The sequence below is a fragment of the Neoarius graeffei genome, chromosome 11, assembly GCF_027579695.1.
Source record: "Neoarius graeffei isolate fNeoGra1 chromosome 11, fNeoGra1.pri, whole genome shotgun sequence".
Lineage (NCBI taxonomy): Eukaryota > Metazoa > Chordata > Actinopteri > Siluriformes > Ariidae > Neoarius > Neoarius graeffei.
In genome coordinates, this window is record NC_083579.1 from 12,426,429 (window position 1) to 12,445,224 (window position 18,796).

At 42.5% G+C, this 18,796-nt stretch overlaps 1 protein-coding gene across 2 annotated transcripts in view; it reads left to right on the plus strand.

Moving 5' to 3' along the window:
• wdpcp (WD repeat containing planar cell polarity effector) overlaps nt 1-18,796 on the plus strand; it is a 259,832-nt gene that overhangs the window by 218,299 nt on the left and 22,737 nt on the right. For both annotated transcript variants that reach the window (XM_060933429.1, XM_060933430.1), the window contains one exon: nt 14,615-14,720. In XM_060933429.1, the coding sequence (XP_060789412.1) occupies nt 14,615-14,720 (106 nt within the window). The remainder of the gene's footprint in view (nt 1-14,614; nt 14,721-18,796) is intronic.

Consider the following 18,796-nt stretch of genomic DNA (forward strand, 5'->3'; position numbering starts at 1 on the left):
AACCCATATGTTCGACGGACTGGAGATGAAAGGCATTGAGGAGTCAGATAAAGTAGCTTTGGACCAACCTATTAGTTTGGAGGAAATTGTTAAGGTAATAACGCGTCTAAAATCAGGTAAAGCCCCAGGACCAGATGGTTTTCCCATCGAGTTTTATAAGAAATTTTCAGCAAAAGCGGCCCCAATCTTATTAGAAGTGTATGAAGAGTGTTTTAATAACGAAGCTTTACCTCCCACGATGACCCAAGCTATAATATCTGTATTGCTTACGAAGAATAAGGATCCTTTACAGTATGGATCTTACAGACCAGTCAGTTTACTAGGACGTGACTATAAAATACTTAGAAAAATACTGGCCTTTCGACTTGAATCTGTTTTGCCCGAATTTATACATATCGATCAGACAGGATTTGCGGTGGGTAGACATTTATTTAGCAATTTGCGCAGATTGTTTAATTTACTCTATTCCTCTGATGCATCCCCTGTCCCAGAAGTATAACCCCCGATTCCAAAAAAGTTGGGACAAAGTACAAATTGTAAATAAAAACGGAATGCAATGATGTGGAAGTTTCAAAATTCCATATTTTATTCAGAATAGAACATAGATGACATATCAAATGTTTAAACTGAGAAAATGTATCATTTAAAGAGAAAAATTAGGTGATTTTAAATTTCATGACAACAACACATCTCAAAAAAGTTGGGACAAGGCCATGTTTACCACTGTGAGACATCCCCTTTTCTCTTTACAACAGTCTGTAAACGTCTGGGGACTGAGGAGACAAGTTGCTCAAGTTTAGGGATAGGAATGTTAACCCATTCTTGTCTAATGTAGGATTCTAGTTGCTCAACTGTCTTACGTCTTTTTTGTCGTAGCTTCCGCTTTATGATGCGCCAAATGTTTTCTATGGGTGAAAGATCTGGACTGCAGGCTGGCCAGTTCAGTACCCGGACCCTTCTTCTACGCAGCCATGATGCTGTAATTGATGCAGTATGTGGTTTGGCATTGTCATGTTGGAAAATGCAAGGTCTTCCCTGAAAGAGACGTCGTCTGGATGGGAGCACATGTTGCTCTAGAACCTGGATATACCTTTCAGCATTGATGGTATCTTTCCAGATGTGTAAGCTGCCCATGCCACACGCACTAATGCAACCCCATACCATCAGAGATGCAGGCTTCTGAACTGAGCGCCGATAACAACTTGGGTCGTCCTTCTCCTCTTTAGTCCGAATGACACGGCGTCCCTGATTTCCATTAAGAACTTCAAATTTTGATTTGTCTGACCACAGAACAGTTTTCCACTTTGCCACAGTCCATTTTAAATGAGCCTTGGCCCAGAGAAGACGTCAGCGCTTCTGGATCACGTTTAGATACGGCTTCTTCTTTGAACTATAGAGTTTTAGCTGGCAACGGCAGATGGCACGGTGAATTGTGTTCACAGATAATGTTCTCTGGAAATATTCCTGAGCCCATTTTGTGATTTCCAATACAGAAGCATGCCTGTATGTGATGCAGTGCCGTCTAAGGGCCCAAAGATCACGGGCACCCAGTATGGTTTTCCGGCCTTGACCCTTGCGCACAGAGATTCTTCCAGATTCTCTGAATCTTTTGATGATATTATGCACTGTAGATGATGATATGTTCAAACTCTTTGCAATTTTACACTGTCGAACTCCTTTCTGATATTGCTCCACTATTTGTCGGCGCAGAATTAGGGGGATTGGTGATCCTCTTCCCATCTTTACTTCTGAGAGCCGCTGCCACTCCAAGATGCTCTTTTTATACCCAGTCATGTTAATGACCTATTGCCAGTTGACCTAATGAGTTGCAATTTGGTCCTCCAGCTGTTCCTTTTTTGTACCTTTAACTTTTCCAGCCTCTTATTGCCCCTGTCCCAACTTTTTTGAGATGTGTTGCTGTCATGAAATTTCAAATGAGCCAATATTTGGCATGAAATTTCAAAATGCCTCACTTTGGACATTTGATATGTTGTCTGTGTTCTATTGTGAATACAATATCAGTTTTTGAGATTTGTAAATTATTGCATTCCGTTTTTATTTACAATTTGTACTTTGTCCCAACTTTTTTGGAATCGGGGTTGTACTTATTTCATTAGATGCACAGAAAGCGTTTGACCGCATTGAACACAATTATTTGTGTAAGGTATTGGATAAGTTTGGGTTTGGCCTGATATTTCAAGCCTGGGTTAAAATACTTTATGCTGCCCCTCAGGCAGCTGTGCGAACTGATAAGGTACTGTCCGACTACTTCCCCATTTGCAGAGGCACCAGGCAGGGGTGTCCCCTATCCCCCCTGCCCTTTATTTACAATTTGTACTTTGTCCCAACTTTTTTTGGAATCAGGGTTGTATATAAAAGTTTCAATGTATGCCAATGACAATGCTTTGTCTTTCTAATCCAAATAGCTCCCTACGTGAAGTACTACAAATAATATCAGATTTTGGTAGGATTTCTGGTTATAAAGTAAACCTGACCAAGAGTTAGATTTTTCCTATGAACAAACAGGCTAGACAGATGTCTCTTGGCTCATATCCATTCCAAGTAATATGTGATAGCTTCACTTACTTAGGTGTTATAGTGATGAGTAACTTTAAAGATCTAAAAAACTTTAGGGCCTTGTTAGATAAGACGAAAAGCGACTTGTCCAGCTGGGCAACCTTGCCTTTGTCATTGGTAGGGCAAGTTAACTCTGTTAAAATTACTATCCTACCTAAATTTCTGTTTTTGTTTCAGACACTACCTGTGTTTATTCCCAAAGCATACTTTAAAGATTTGGATCAGCTTATATCTTCCTTTATATGGAACAAAACAGTTCCACGAATCAGGAAAGAGTTTTTGCAAAGACATAAGAACCAAGGAGGTTGGGGTCTCCCAAACTTTAATTACTCCTGGGCCCCCAATGTACATAAAATCCAATTCTGGATGTCACTTACTGAGAGCCAACCATTATGGGCATTGATGGAGCAAAGTGCAAGTTCCCCTGGGAGTTTAGCAGCATTGGTGTGCGCTCCAGCGCCTCCTAGTAAGAAATATTTCACTAATAATCCAGTAGCGAGTGCAACACTTAAAATATGGTCTCAGTTTAGATTACGTTTCAAACATAACTTACCATCCAGTCCAAGAGCAGCAAACCCACTTTTCCCACCATCTATGTTGGACCCAGGCTTCCTGTTATGGAGTGGGAAGGGCTTGTTTGTTAATGGCACATTTCTAACTTTCCAACTGGCAGTTCAACAGTTTTCAATCCCGCAAACACATTTCTTTAGGTGTGAGAGATTATATAAGGAAAAAACTTCCCTTCATTCCCTGCCCAGCCAGATAAAGACTGGATTGATGAGTGCCTCCATTACGACCTATCCTGGGGGGAGGGATTCAGTCTCTAGGTTATATCAAATATTCCAAAGTGTCTCCGTGCCTTCACTTAGCCATATTAAAGAGGACTGGCAAGAGGAATTAGGGAGAGAGATTTTTGATGTGAATTGGCAATATGCAATGGAGAGGGTACATTCTTCCTCTATATGTATCAGTCATGGTGTAATGCAGTTTAAGATTGTCCATAGGCTCCACTTGTCAAGGGCAAGACTTCCCAAGATATACCCTAATACTGACCCAACATGCCTTAGGTGCCATCTGGCACCAGCAACATTATTTCACATGTTTTGGTCCTGCTCGAAATTGGGTACACACGGGTTTTTAGCAAAAACGTAGACCCTGACCCTTTGATTGGTATTTTTGGGATTGCACCTTTGGGATATGAATTTACAACTTCACAATCAGTTGTCCTTTACATCTATGCTAGCTAGACGACTCATCTTACTGAACTGGAAGTCTGATATCCCTCCATCATATGGACGCTGGGTGGTGGATGTTATGGCCCATCTTAAATTAGAAAGAATGAGGATTGCCTTAGGAGGCTCAGAAAGGAAATTTTGGAAAGTATGGCAACCATTTATAGATCATATAAAAAACAATTTCAGACCTTGCATATGATCATAGGATGGAATCACTGCAAACCCCCCCCCCCCCCCTTTTTAATTTTTTGTGTTTTCCTTTTCCTTATATTTTTGTGCTGTACTTGGTTTTTGTTTATTTCAACTTTGAAATCATGTGGAGACCAGAGAAAACTCAATTTCATATTTATAATATAGATGAAAAGCTTGTTCATCACTCAGCAAGCCCCACCCACTATCAACAGGGCAATGAACATAGCGCGTCACTTCCTTCTCTGGGTGGAGTCTTACCAAATGACAACTGAAGTTCAAAGTTGTCCCTGTCGTCTCCTCGATAGTTCTTCTACATATGGAACACACGGCAGTGCATTGTTTTCCCACTGCACGAGAAGTCTGTATAAGCAAAGCAGACAATCCTAGGAGTGGTCTCTCCAGGCATTTTAACGCCATTAATGTTAGTTTGTTCCTCAACATGATGTATGAACAGGTGAATGTGCATTCTCTTGCACGAAATTAGTATAAAAGTGTGTGTGTGGTGTGTATATATGGAGTACTCCAAGCCTGTAATGCACGGAGAAACTCTGGTTGAAATTATGGATTCTCTGAGAATCCATAAAGTGTTAAGATTGAATCTCAGCATAAACTCACTGGAGGTAGCCATGTTTGTTGTTTACATCGGCGCGACCTTCGACCTGCACATGTGCAATGGACCATACTATCGCCTGCCTCGCTAGGCACGATCATGATACGTAGATCTACACACAGAAATGCTCACGGAGCCACAGCTGTGACTTGAGTCGGCCGTATAGCTTGCAAATGTGATGTCAGTTCATGATATATCCTGGATCTAACATGAACTGACATCGCATCATATCCTCTTTTTTTGTTGTTGTTGTTGTCATGAGACAGATACATTGCTTAAATCAATGGTGGAACTATTTTATGTCACGTGAGCCATCCTTGGCCAATCTCTGCACGGGAATTTTTTTTGATGAGGGACAGAATACCTACAGCCAAATTATTCACACCAGTATCTAACACTCAACACTCCCTGTTGTAAATAGCACAAACATGAACCGTTTTAAATGGTCAGCTTATTACTCCAGTAGCCTCATGTAACCAAGTACCGAAATTAACTTGTACCACGTGCACAAGGAGTTTGCTTTTCTTCTGACAAAAGTGGCATTTGCCATTCTCTTAAAGGGTGCCAATAATTACAAACATGTAACTGTTCTCCAAACATCTAGTGCACAGTTACATTATAGCAGCTATAAATGGTCACTTCCTCAGTCTATTTTTTTTTCTCTCAAAGACCAAAAATAAAAAGCTCATCATGTGATTTAGACATCTGCAAGCGCAAACTCCTTGGGTATAAAAGGAAAGAATAAAACACATGGGGGTGGGGTGGGGGGGTGGTTTTAGGAAAATACCAATCTCCTACGTTGGCTTCAAAACATCCATTGGTCCACCTTGGAGGAGATGTACGGGAACTTGCCCTCAGTCACGATGAGACTCAAATCAAGAAGAGTCCTCTTTGCGGGGCACTGTTCGAGAGCCGAAGGGATGGCGATATCCCGCCTTGTCCTCTGGAGCCCGGAGCATCGCCCGGTGAGGTCAAGAAAGTTAACCTACCCCTACCTAATATCAAGGGACACTGCAATTGGGGTACAGGACCTGAAATTTCCAATGGCTGACAGGAATATGTGGAAGAACGTTGGGTGATTTATCCTGGCGAAGGCCAAAGGAGGAGGATGATAGGAAAATAAAATCACAATGACGCTGTGCTGTGAGGAGAATTGCCTTTACCTTTTGAGACAATAAAACTCTCCATGCTGAAGAAAACAAAAGTTACAAAGCACTGACGCTGGAGACTGATGTTAATAAATGCTAAATAAACATCTCACAATAAACATGGGTTAATGCAGTCTCAACAACATACTATATTAGAAATGCATTTTTACCGCTAGCGCTAGTTGGCTAGTAAGCCATATTGCTATTCATTACATTACATTACATTACATTACAGGCATTTAGCAGGTGCTCTTATCCAGAGCAACTGTGAGCTGGCCTAGTAGTTAGCGTGTCCACCTCTCAAGTGGGAGATCACGAGTTCTGCTCACGGTCGGGTCATACCAAAAACCATCATAAAAATGGTACCTACTGCCATCTGGCAAGGCACGCTGCAATACAGATGTGAGTGGGGAATTAAACTCTTGCGCAGGGCTCGACATTAGCACTTGCCCGATGGCCCGGCGGTGTTTTTTACATCTTTCGGGCCAGTTCGGGCCACTAAATTTGGCCAAACAGTGGCCCGGGCGGGCCAGTACGTTTTCGATACAAATTAACAAATTTTATTACTCATATTTTACCCAGAATTGTGAAGAAATTGTTCATAAAATGCACCTTTTCGATACGAGTTCCGTCATCTTTGTTTTCGTCACACTCCGCTCCGAGGCAGGAGTGTGTCGTCTTCGGAGATGTTCGGCGCTGTTCGGAAGCGTCATTTTGGCAGGGAAATAGCATCTTGTAGACGAAGACGGTTGCGGCAAGGAGACCATCAGAACGGTAGCCTAGTAAACTAGACCCACCCGCCTAGCGGCCAAAAATATTTTTGCCTACGAGTGGGTCTAGCCTCGGACCATATCAACAACACACACTGGGCATCAAATCGTGCCCGCCAATCACAACGCAAGGTTTTTGTTTGGATTCTTTGGGCGGGCTTTTGCAGGAGTGACGACAAGGCTGCGCGACGCTGGAGAAAGCACAACAGGAAAGATGGCTACGGCTATTGAACAGCGCTCGTTTGACTCCGCTTTGGAATCAGTTTTAGAAGAATTAGACTTGGAGTTTTCGTTGAAACATGAGCAGGAAGAGGCTCTCCGCTCATTCAAAAACAGTCAAACTCCATGATCGCTGAATCTTCACCAAAAACACTTGACGCTCCAATGGTGTCCCTCTCCACATGCTGTTTGTTTACCCTCCCCCACTGCTTGCTGTCGCTCTGACTACGTCACAGTCACTGTTGCGCTGATTGGTCAGAGCGTTGGCCTATACGCACAGAGACAGTTTGAAAGACAACGGGCTGTTCCTACCCACACCCTTCGGAAACGTCTACGACTGAGACCAGACTAAATATTCACATTTAGTCTGGCTTCCCAGGCTATCAGAACGGTGAAATTCAAATAGAAATATGTTCAAATTCCACGCTCCCCAACCTGGCCAAGGCCAGGTAGACAGTTTAAATACGATCGTGCATAAATTAACTATCGGGTGTTAACGAACAGCTTCATTTTGAACTCGGCAGCCAATCAGAGCGTGCGACGTCACGCTCTGTTTACAACTCGCCAAATATGGCGCCAAATCGTAAAACAGCATTTCAACACGCGCGCTTTAGCTTCAGATGGTGTAAAATCATTCAGACTTTGTATATTAATATCAAAATATCAGGATACACTGCCAAGAAATATGGCTACACGTGTATCAACTTTTAGTGATTAAAGAATGAAGTATAAATGTTGGTTGCTATGACTGAAATAGAAGAACAGATAAAATAATGTGGTAAATTAGATCTGATCCTATATATTATATTATTCAAATATCCAAAGATGATGAAATCTATCAAAATAGCCAAACTACGTCTACATTAGTTCATTACAACAAATAATAACTATTCTGACCCTCTCTGGTACAACCAGACCATGCTAAACCCAGTATACCCCCAGTTGCTAGGGTATCTGCTGTTGCCATGGCAACGGTTTATGCAAATGAGCTGAGTTTGCAAAAATTTACTACTAGTTCCTCCAAGGGGATATCCTGAAAGTTTAGTGTTTATAGCTTGTCTTATTTAAAAAAATACAACATTTCACCCCTTTTTGGCTCACCTGAGCATACCTGTTAATTAGCTAATTAACAGGTAATTAGGGTTATAAATCACCCCCGAGCAGGTAAGACTTGGCAAAAATCTCACTAGATTATTCCCCAAAGTCCACCCTTTCAGGAAATGTATGGTTTGTCAATGATTCTCATGATATTTTATTAATTAAGAAATAAAACTTCTTCATGGGCAATAAAAATGCCCATTTAAATCCAGCATGATGAGGGTTAGTATGCCACCCTCACCTTTCATCCAGACTCGGGACTGGCCTGTGTGTGTCTTGTGGCTATTATATAAAGGTGTATTTAAAAAGTTCATTGTACTTCTATTTCTATAAGAATATCTACAGTAGTGAGAATTCAATATCTACAATGTTGAGAATATATGAGCCAAAGTTGAAACCATGACAAAAAAGGAAAATATGTCTACATCACACAGGGTGGGTTACAGGCAAAGCTTATTCTATAAACAAGCTAGTTGCATGGCGAGGCAAAACTTAGCTTATTCTAAAACTTATACAAACAATTGTTAATGTAAAACAGTAATCAACAGCATGTGTTAAACGAACAGAGAACAAAGGAAATTTTTAAATGTAACTAAGAAATTGATAGAACAAGAAATGCAAACAATAAAATATCAATGTGAACAAACAATAAAGATATAATAATGTTAACAAAATATGAATAATCTTATTTTCACTAATTTCACCTTAAAATGCACCAGAATGCACGAATATGAATTGAAAAATCAAAGTTTTCCAGGGGAGGGCCCCTGGACCCCTCCCTTTGTGCAAGCACCTCTGGTGCTTGCAGCGGCTGCCTGTGGCAGCCGTGGTTCGGGTACCGCACGCATTTGGGCCACCACATTTTCCATTTGGGCCAGTAACTTTTCAATTCCACTGGCCCAATGGGCCACCAGTGGTAAATGCTTAATGTCTAGGCCTGTTGCGGTTACCAGAGGACTAGACCCCCACTGTAACCCTAGCTATATAATAGGCGAGAGACCAAGGGCTTTGGAAACTGAAATTGGCGTCGCACCCATGCGGCTTAAAGAGTTCGGTAATACTGGGACAGGAGACTGCCTAAGAAGACCAGATGCGGAAAGGACTTTGACTTATCCAGAGCGACGTACGATGAGCGCAAAAGTCGGGTACAAAAAGTGCTGAACTTCTAGACAAGAAAGTTCTAGTGCCAACTGAACAAGCGACAACAATACTTATTCTGTTGACGTACCAATACTCAAACAGCCGAGGAAACCAACCAACCATATAAAGTACAACTAAATCGAGAACTCCAACGGCTAACCCCAGGCTAGACAATGCACAGCCTGGGTTGGTCTAGACCGCTGTGCAATTACAGAGTGAGCAGGGAAGCAGAGGAGAGGTGCAGCCTGAAGAGGTGAGTCTTCAGTCTGTGCTTGAAGGTGGTCAGGAAGTCGGCAGTTCGGACCTCAATGGGAAGGTCATTCCACCAACAGGGAGCCAGGACAGGCAGCAGTCTTGAGTGGGTGGGACAGGAGCAAAGAAGAGGAGGGGCCAGGCAACTGGTAGTAGCAGAGTGTAGGGATCTTGCTGGTGTGCAAGGTCTGATCAGATTCTGGCTGTATGCTGGACCTAACCCCTTGAGAGCCTGGTAAGCTAGCACCAACGTTTTAAATTTGATGCAAGCTGCGATAGGTAGCCATGGCCTAATGGTTAGAGCAGCAGCTTTGGGACCAAAAGGTCGTCTGTTTGATTCCCTGGACCAGCAGGAATGGCTGAAGTGCCCTTGAGCAAGGCATCTAACCCCCAACTGCTCCCCAGGCTGCTCTGGGTATGTTGTACATCACTCTGGGTAGGAGCATCTGCTAAATGCCTGTAACGTAGCCAGTGACTGTAACGTAGGAGGAACAAGGGAGGTTCTAGACCAGGTGAGCTGTAGCATTCTGGATGAACTGCAGAGGTCTGATGGCAGATGCATGCATTATTCACATATTTACTGTTAAAGATAACGAGCTAACATTAGATAACGTCTGAAAAAACTTCACATATTTGAGTGAAATGATTAAAAACTACTTTAAGACCATGTGTCTGCTCAGAATGTTAAAATGTACATTTTTGAATTCATATTTAGGCTCAGACTCTCGTACAAGTCACATAGTGCATCTTACGCTACGTTCACACTGCAAGGCTTAATGCTCAATTCCGATTTTTTTATGAAATCCGATTTTTTTGTGAGGTCGTTCACATTAACAAATATATGCGACTTGTATGTGATCCTCAGTATGAACGAAAAGCGACCTAAAAGTGTTCCGCATGCGCATTGCAGGATACGACGACGTCACACGCAGTGAGCATGGCCAGTGTTTACGGAAGTAAAACCGCCCGGTTGCGGTATGACCCATCCAATCTAGCTTGAATAGCTGCATCCCCCCAAATGGAAATCAGCTCCCTAACCTCTGCGTCCTTCCATTGAGAAGATTCAGAACCTTCACAGCCCAAAGCGTCCCTCGCATTGATGTCATGCGCCATGTTGTTGTAACTTTTTTTGAGAGACCCGCCGCCTACTTCAGCGCAGAATAGTGACGTTTGTGGCTTGTTGATGACGTGTAAGTCGGATGAATGCAACCTGGCGGTTCAGACTGAAGTCGCATATGAAAAGAGCGGATAGGAATCGGAATTAGGACCACATATCCAAACGGCCTGGGTCGGATTTGAAAAAATCGGATCGGTGTCGTTCATATTGTCAATAAAAGATCGGATACAGGTCACATATGGGCGAAAAGATCGGATTTGAGTCACTTCAGCCTGCAGTGTGAACGTAGCCTTAGACACTCCTTGTTTGGGGTTCATTAAAGCTGTGCCAGATTTGCTCTCCGATTGAGCCATTTACCACTCGCCTGGATTACAGGTGTTGGGCTTTGAGTGCGTGTGTGAGCTCCACTAGTTCAAGCCGAACTCTTATGCGCCGAGGTGAAGATCAGCCATCGTTTTCGTCATCACTACCAGCACTCGAGCTGCGTTTGTGTAATCTCACAGCAGTCCAACACGCAGCTAAAAGGCTGTATATCTACTCCTAAAGCTCTTAAATAAATAAGATTAGAGCGCGTTGTGCGCGCTGTTCAGGCTGCTCGCAATGCGAGGCGTAATATCTGATGGTTTATGCATGGAATTATTGTTATCCCCTCTAAGTCGTGTGGATTCTCAGTGCTGAGCTTCTCTCTCTTGCTCTCTCTGTCTGCATCTATTTCGAGCTTTCTGTCTCCGTCGTCTTTTCTGATCCGATCACTCTCACCCCATACTTCCTGGTTCTCACTCTGAAACAATCGTCATCATAAACACTTGATTTTGTTTCATGTTCGACTGTAAAGCCTCTTTGGAATCTCAGAAGCTGAACCTCAGGATTGAGCATCTAAGCTATGAAGACAGAACTGATTTAAATGGTGTTAAGATCCAGATCATTTTGAATAGGCAGAAGTGTCTTGCATCCTGGGTCTGAACTATTTTTTTCTCATTTAATTGTATTAGAAGTAGTATAGCACTGTCGCCTCACAGCAAGAAGGCTCTGGGTTCGAACCTTATGACCGACTGGGGCCTTTCCGTGTTCTCCTGTGTATGGGGGAAACCATGGCCTAATGGTTAGAGAAGCAGCTTTGGGACCCAGGAGGTCTCTGGTTCAATTCTCTGGACCTTGAGCAAGGCACCTAACCCCCAACTGCTCCCCAGGCTGCTCTGGGTATTTTGTACGTTGCTCTGGGTAAGAGCATATGCTAAATGCCTGTAATGTATTTGTAAAGCACATATGGGTTTCCTCCAGGTGCTCTGGTTTCCTCCCACAGTTCAAAGACATGCAGATTTGGTCAGCCGGCTACTCTAAATAACCCGTGAGTGTGAATGGTTGTTCGTCTGTGTTTAGCTCCATGATGGATTGGATCTTATCCAGGATGTACCTCCTCTCTCACCTAAAGTCAGCTGGGATTAGCATCAACCTCCCTCTCGACACTGATGGATAAGTGGCATAGATAATGGAGAGAACCAGTATGAAGTTTATAGCTCCAGTTCTGGAGAATTGCTCCACAGTGTTCGTGTTTCCACGGTCATCCGATGACCGTGAAGGGGGTCGGTCCTTGCACAACCTCACTCCAGACGTCACAGTTCTCCACAGCCGCCTTACGGTCCACATTACTTATGCTGGAATGCCAAATATGGGCAAACTTATTGTAGCCATTCCGTGCCATCTGGTTTCCAGCCATTATCCATAACCACAGCCTGTGCAGGGTCACGGGCAAGCTGGAGCCCATCCCAGCTGACTATAGGCAAGAGACGGGGCACACCATGAACAAGTCGCCAAATCATTGCAGGGCTGCCATTTCTCTTGTTCCAAAATGTGTGACGTGGGAGCCCAAGTACTTGAAGTCCTCTACTCTCTTCATGCTGGTCCCAGAGGAAGATTTGAGAATTCCTACCTCGATATTGTTGCTTATGTACTGTCTTCATCTCATTACAGTAAAGACCGGTCTGCGCAGCGGCTTTTTTTAAGAGACCTGAGGACAACTTCAGCATCCTTGATTGCACTAGCAATGCAAGATCATCTGCAGACTCCCAATCGTTCAAGTTTTTTGCAAGATATCTTCTGTTTCCCCACACAGGAACTTTAAAAGATTGTCTTGGGGTTGAGTAGACAGTCCTGCGTTTTGGAGTAGGAATGCTGAGTTGAGGGGGTGTTTTCTTTAAAAGGCCCAAACGGGGATTGTCATGGCGATGTCCGTCCCGGGAAGGGTGCTCACTTTCTGAAATCAGCTCCTCACAATTTGTGGAGGAATCTCACAAAACTTGACAAGAGGCATTGTTATATGTCAGTAGTACGCATATTATAATTCCGGTCACGTTTTATCAGAGTTGCAGTCCTTGACTAACAAAATTATACTTTGACAATTTCATGAGGGTGTACATTCTTCTGAAATCAACTCCTCTCACAATTTCTGGAGGAATTTCACCAAACTTGGCAAAAGCCTTTTGCCATACAACAGTTATACGCAGATTGAAATTTCATTTAATTTGGGCAAATTTTTACCAGAGTTATGCCCTTGATTATTAACAAGCTTGTACTTTGGTAATTTCAAGTCAAGTCAAGTTTATTTGTATAGCGCTTTTAACAATAAACATTGTCACAAAGCAGCTTTACAGAATTTGAACGACTTAAAACATGAGCTAATTTTATCCCTAATCTATCCCCAATGAGCAAGCCTGTGGCGACGGTGGCGAGGAAAAACTCCCTCAGACGACATGAGGAAGAAACCTCGAGAGGAACCAAACTCAAAAGGGAACCCATCCTCATTTGGGCAACAACAGACAGCCTGACTATAACATTAACAGTTTTAACATGAGGACAATTTCGTTGATGATGTAACTCTTCATTGATGGAAACTTGAGTGCAAAACTGTTCATGATAACTGCAGTCCTAAAGTTAGCAAGTCAACTGCAGTCCTCAGCCATAAAAGCATTACTGTAGAGCGTCTTCCAGGTGTAACCCTCAACTGTCCTCATGGGGCCGTCCTCCACAGGAGCGATGCAATAAAACTCCAACCAGACACAGGGCACCAGGATGGATCAAGCAGGTCCGAGGGGCAGAAGAGGTCAGCATCTCAATCCCAGGACCAACATGTAACTCAGAGGGACAGATTGGGGGGGGAGAAAACAATTTCATCAAAAGGCGTGCTTGCTTTCTGAAATCAACTTCCCTCACAATTTTTATCCCCCGCTGGCTGAAAGGGGGATCATGTCACGATGTCTGTCCCGGGAAGGGTACTCACCTTCTGAAATCAACTCCCTCAGTTCAAGAGCACTTTTGTTTTCTTCGTTATACATCTGAAATTCTGACGTAAGAATTTGTCAATTGCAGCATTAGAGCTACACAGTATTTGAGCAAAACCCTGACCTTGAACTTGCATCTATTTTCTTTTGCGATATTGCCTTTGGTATTTGAAAGGTATGCCATTTGTGGGCATTATTGTATATTTTTTTATACACACACACACCCCTATGATATATGAAGCTCAGGAGTGTACGCGCACACACAACTGTAAATCTCCCCATCTATTCCACCAAAGTATCTGATATTAGAAATCAACAATCCACACCATATCTACTTGTGCATATCTGCAAATGGTTTGTTTGTTATAGCGAATGTGATTTCCCAACCCAAAATCATTTTTCTGGTTAATAAACGTGGTCTATTTCACTTTTTTTTTTTTTTTGTCTGCAAGAAAGCCTTCCAAACGCAGTTGTGAATGTAAACTGACATTTGGAGGCACATTGGGAGGCTAAATGGCAGGTTGACGCACCGATAAGGATATTATATTCCGTTCTGTTAGAAAATGACATTTTGTGTGCGTGTGTGTATATATGTGTGCACGACCACCTGCTCGTAATGAGAACGTCTAAACTCCTATTTTCGACATGAAGAGCACCGCTCTCGCTTTCTAAAAGGTGACACCTTCCTCTCGCCACAGCTTCTGAAACGGAAGAGATAAGATCCATCAGAGGGAGAGAGAACGAGGGAAAGGAGGGTTAAAGGGAACAAACATGACAGATTTTTTTTCAGAAAGTTTGATACTCAGTTTATCCAGGGTTCTTTGAAACTTCAAACAGGCCCCTCTCTCTCCTACCCTCAAAAGAAAAAAAAAAAACCCACACACTTCAAAATCGTTCATTGACGAGTGGAGATTCATTTCTGACTTTTCCCTTTGCCTTTCTGCTCCTACCATTTTTTTTTTCCTTCTTTTCCTGAAGGACCTCCATTACGTGGCGCGGGACAGCGGGGAGCCAGTGTTGGCCAACGTGGCCCGACGGAAGGCTGAGGCGCTGGATGTGGAGGGGGTCACGACCTCTAACCCAGGTAAGAATGGGGTTACAGTTGAAGCTGGATTATAAGACCCATAATCCTCCTTTAAGAAAAGGTTTCTTTTAATAGTAGCAGTGATGCGCTATAATAGATCTTGAGCTCAATTATATTGCAATGTACATTTCAGAAAGCACCACCTTATCACTATTTTTATACATTTATGGAGATCGGCTCAATCTCTAGTCACAAAGAGGATCCACTCAAATCCTCTCATAACACTTGCTTCATTTCCTCGTTTAATGGTTTATTATCGATAAATAAAACGCTGTCAAAACCGTAAGCTGTTTTGAATGTGGCACTCTACAGTATTTAAGAAAAAAAAAGAGAGACATTTAAGTATCATTACAGGCCAAGAGTTGTTTAACATGGTTTAGGACACAGTCTGAGTAATCTACGAGAGACTCGAGAGCCCAATCCCACTTTTCAGTACCAGTGCTTTAAAAAAAAAAAAACACATTATATGCAAGTGAGCAGTAGCTCACAGTTGATCTTGTTTGTCTCATGCCCATTGTCATAAGGAAAAACATTACTACTGCTATACTCAATCTAAAATATATTTCATGGTCCGAATGAAACAGCTTTTCTTTCAGCGTGACCGCAGTGCAGGATGGTATATATTGCTGGTTAGTGATCATCGGTTGTACGCCATTCTTCACGGTGTATTGTGGGATACTACGAGTCCACTATACAGGGTGTAATAATGCTCACTGTACACTCGGACAGCATTACAAAACGGCGAACTCACTGTATATTGAGGTGATTTCGGACATGGCGTCAGTGTCTTCAGTATTATTCTGCAGTGTAGAAAATAGTAATACAGAAAAACCTAGGAATGAGTAGGGGTGTATACATTTTTTGACTGGTATGGCATATACAGTGGGGCAAAAAAGTATTTAGTCAGTCACCAATTGTGCAAGTTCTCCCACTTAAAAAGATGATAGAGGCCTGTAATTTTCATCATAGGTACACTTCAACTATGAGAGACAGAATGGGGGGAAAGAATCCAGGAAATCACATTGTAGGATTTTTAATGAATTAATTGGTAAATTCCTTGGTAAAATAAATATTTGGTCACCTACAAACAAGCAAGATTTCTGGCTCTTACAGACCTGTAACTTCTTCTTTAAGAGGCTCCTCTGTCCTCCACTCATTACCTGTATTAATGGCACCTGTTTGAACTCGTTATCAGTATAAAAGACACCTGTCCACAACCTCAAACAGTCGCACTCCAAACTCCACTATGGCCAAGACCAAAGAGCTGTCAAAGGACACCAGAAACAAAATTGTAGACCTGCACCAGGCTGTGAAGACTGAATCTGCAATAGGTAAGCAGCTTGGTGTGAAGAAATCAACTGTGGGAGCAATTATTAGAAAATGGAAGACATACAAGACCACTGATAATCTCCCTCGATCTGGGGCTCCACGCAAGATCTCACCCCGTGGGGTCAAAATGATCACAAGAACGGTGAGCAAAAATCCCAGAACCACACGGGGGGACCTAGTGAATGACCTGCAGAGAGCTGGGACCAAAGTAACAAAGGCTACCATCAGTAACACACTACGCCACCAGGGACTCAAATCCTGCAGTGCCAGACGTGTCCCCCTGCTTAAGCCAGTACATGTCCAGGCCCGTCTGAAGTTTGCTAGAGAGCATTTGGATGATCCAGAAGAGGATTGGGAGAATGTCATATGGTCAGATGAAACCAAAATAGAACTTTTTGGTAAAAACTCAACTTGTCGTGTTTGGAGGAGAAAGAATGCTGAGTTGCATCCAAAGAACACCATACCTACTGTGAAGCATGGGGGTGGAAACATCATGCTTTGGGGCTGTTTTTCTGCAAAGGGACCAGGACGACTGATCCGTGTAAAGGAAAGAATGAATGGGGCCATGTATCGTGAGATTTTGAGTGAAAACCTCCTTCCATCAGCAAGGGCATTGAAGATGAAACGTGGCTGGGTCTTTCAGCATGACAATGATCCCAAACACACCGCCCGGGCAATGAAGGAGTGGCTTCGTAAGAAGCATTTCAAGGTCCTGGAGTGGCCTAGCCAGTCTCCAGATCTCAACCCCATAGAAAATCTTTGGAGGGAGTTGAAAGTCTGTGTTGCCCAGCGACAGCCCCAAAACATCACTGCTCTAGAGGAGATCTGCATGGAGGAATGGGCCAAAATACCAGCAACAGTGTGTGAAAACCTTGTGAAGACTTACAGAAAACGTTTGACCTCTGTCATTGCCAACAAAGGGTATATAACAAAGTATTGAGATGAACTTTTGTTATTGACCAAATACTTATTTTCCACCATAATTTGCAAATAAATTCTTTAAAAATCAGAATGTGATTTTCTGGATTTTTTTTTTCTCATTTTGTCTCTCATAGTTGAGGTATACCTATGATGAAAATTACAGGCCTCTCATCTTTTTAAGTGGGAGAACTTGCACAATTGGTGACTGACTAAATACTTTTTTGCCCCACTGTATAAGAATCACTTAAGGATTTAATGTGCACTTTAAAACTCTACCTCTTCCTTTAGTTCATTAAACAGCTTGTGTGCACGGTCTATGCACTATTGTCTCTTGTTTTGTTGTACAGCCTGTGTGTTGGTATTTTAAAAAGTGAAATTTCTTGCTTTCTTAATGGATTTGAGGTCAAATAACCGTAAATAGCCCTATTCCACAACTGTACTAATCCATACATGTCAAGAACCACTCAACTAAGTAGAGAGAAGTGACAGCCATCATTACTTTAAGACATGAAGTGTCAATTAATGAAAATAAATTAGAAGGCGTCCAAATTTTTGACTGTTACTGTGTCTGGTTTGGATGGAAACACCTTAAATCCGATATAATGGTGCTCAAGCCATCATCACCCAACAGTACTCTAACTCGTTACTGAATCATAATCGAAACACGACACATGCAAACTGATTACTAGCAGGGTCTACGCAGTACTGTATCCATCACATGAGTAAAACATCATGTCCCTGTGTATATCCCGTAATGACAACACATGACGCCGGCGTGTATGCACCATAATGATGACATTTGACGACTTTTTTTTTCTTGTAAATATGTTCTAAGGGTGAACTGTATATACATATACAACCCCAATTCCAAAAAAGTTGGGACAAAGTACAAATTGTAAATAAAAACGGAATGCAATGATGTGGAAGTTTCAAAATTCCATATTTTATTCAGAATAGAACATAGATGACATATCAAATGTTTAAATTGAGAAAATGTATCATTTAAAGAGAAAAATTAGGTGATTTTAAATTTCATAACAACACATCTCAAAGTTGGGACAAGGCCATGTTTACCACTGTGAGACATCCCCTTTTCTCTTTACAACAGTCTGTAAACGTCTGGGGACTGAGGAGACAAGTTGCTCAAGTTTAGGGATAGGAATGTTAACCCATTCTTGTCTAATGTAGGATTCTAGTTGTTCAACTGTCTTAGGTCTTTTTTATCGTCTCTTCCGTTTTATGATGCGCCAAATGTTTTCTATGGGTGAAAGATCTGGACTGCAGGCTGGCCAGTTCAGTACCCGGACCCTTCTTCTACGCAGCCATGATGCTGTAATTGATGCAGTATGTGGTTTGGCATTGTCATGTTGGAAAATGCAAGGTCTTCCCTGAAAGAGACGTCGTCTGGATGGGAGCATATGTTGCTCTAGAACCTGGATGTACCTTTCAGCATTGATGGTGTCTTTCCAGATGTGTAAGCTGCCCATGCCACATGCACTAATGCAACCCCATACCATCAGAGATGCAGGCTTCTGAACTGAGCGCTGATAACAACTTGGGTCGTCGTCCTCCTCTTTAGTCCGAATGACACGGCGTCCCTGATTTCCATAAAGAACTTCACATTTTGATTCGTCTGAGCACAGAACAGTTTTCCACTTTGCCACAGTCCATTTTAAATGAGCCTTGGCCCACAGAAGACGTCTGCGCTTCTGGATCATGTTTAGATACGGCTTCTTCTTTGAACTATAGAGTTTTAGCTGGCAACGGTGGATGGCACGGTGAATTGTGTTCACAGATAATGTTCTCTGGAAATATTCCTGAGCCCA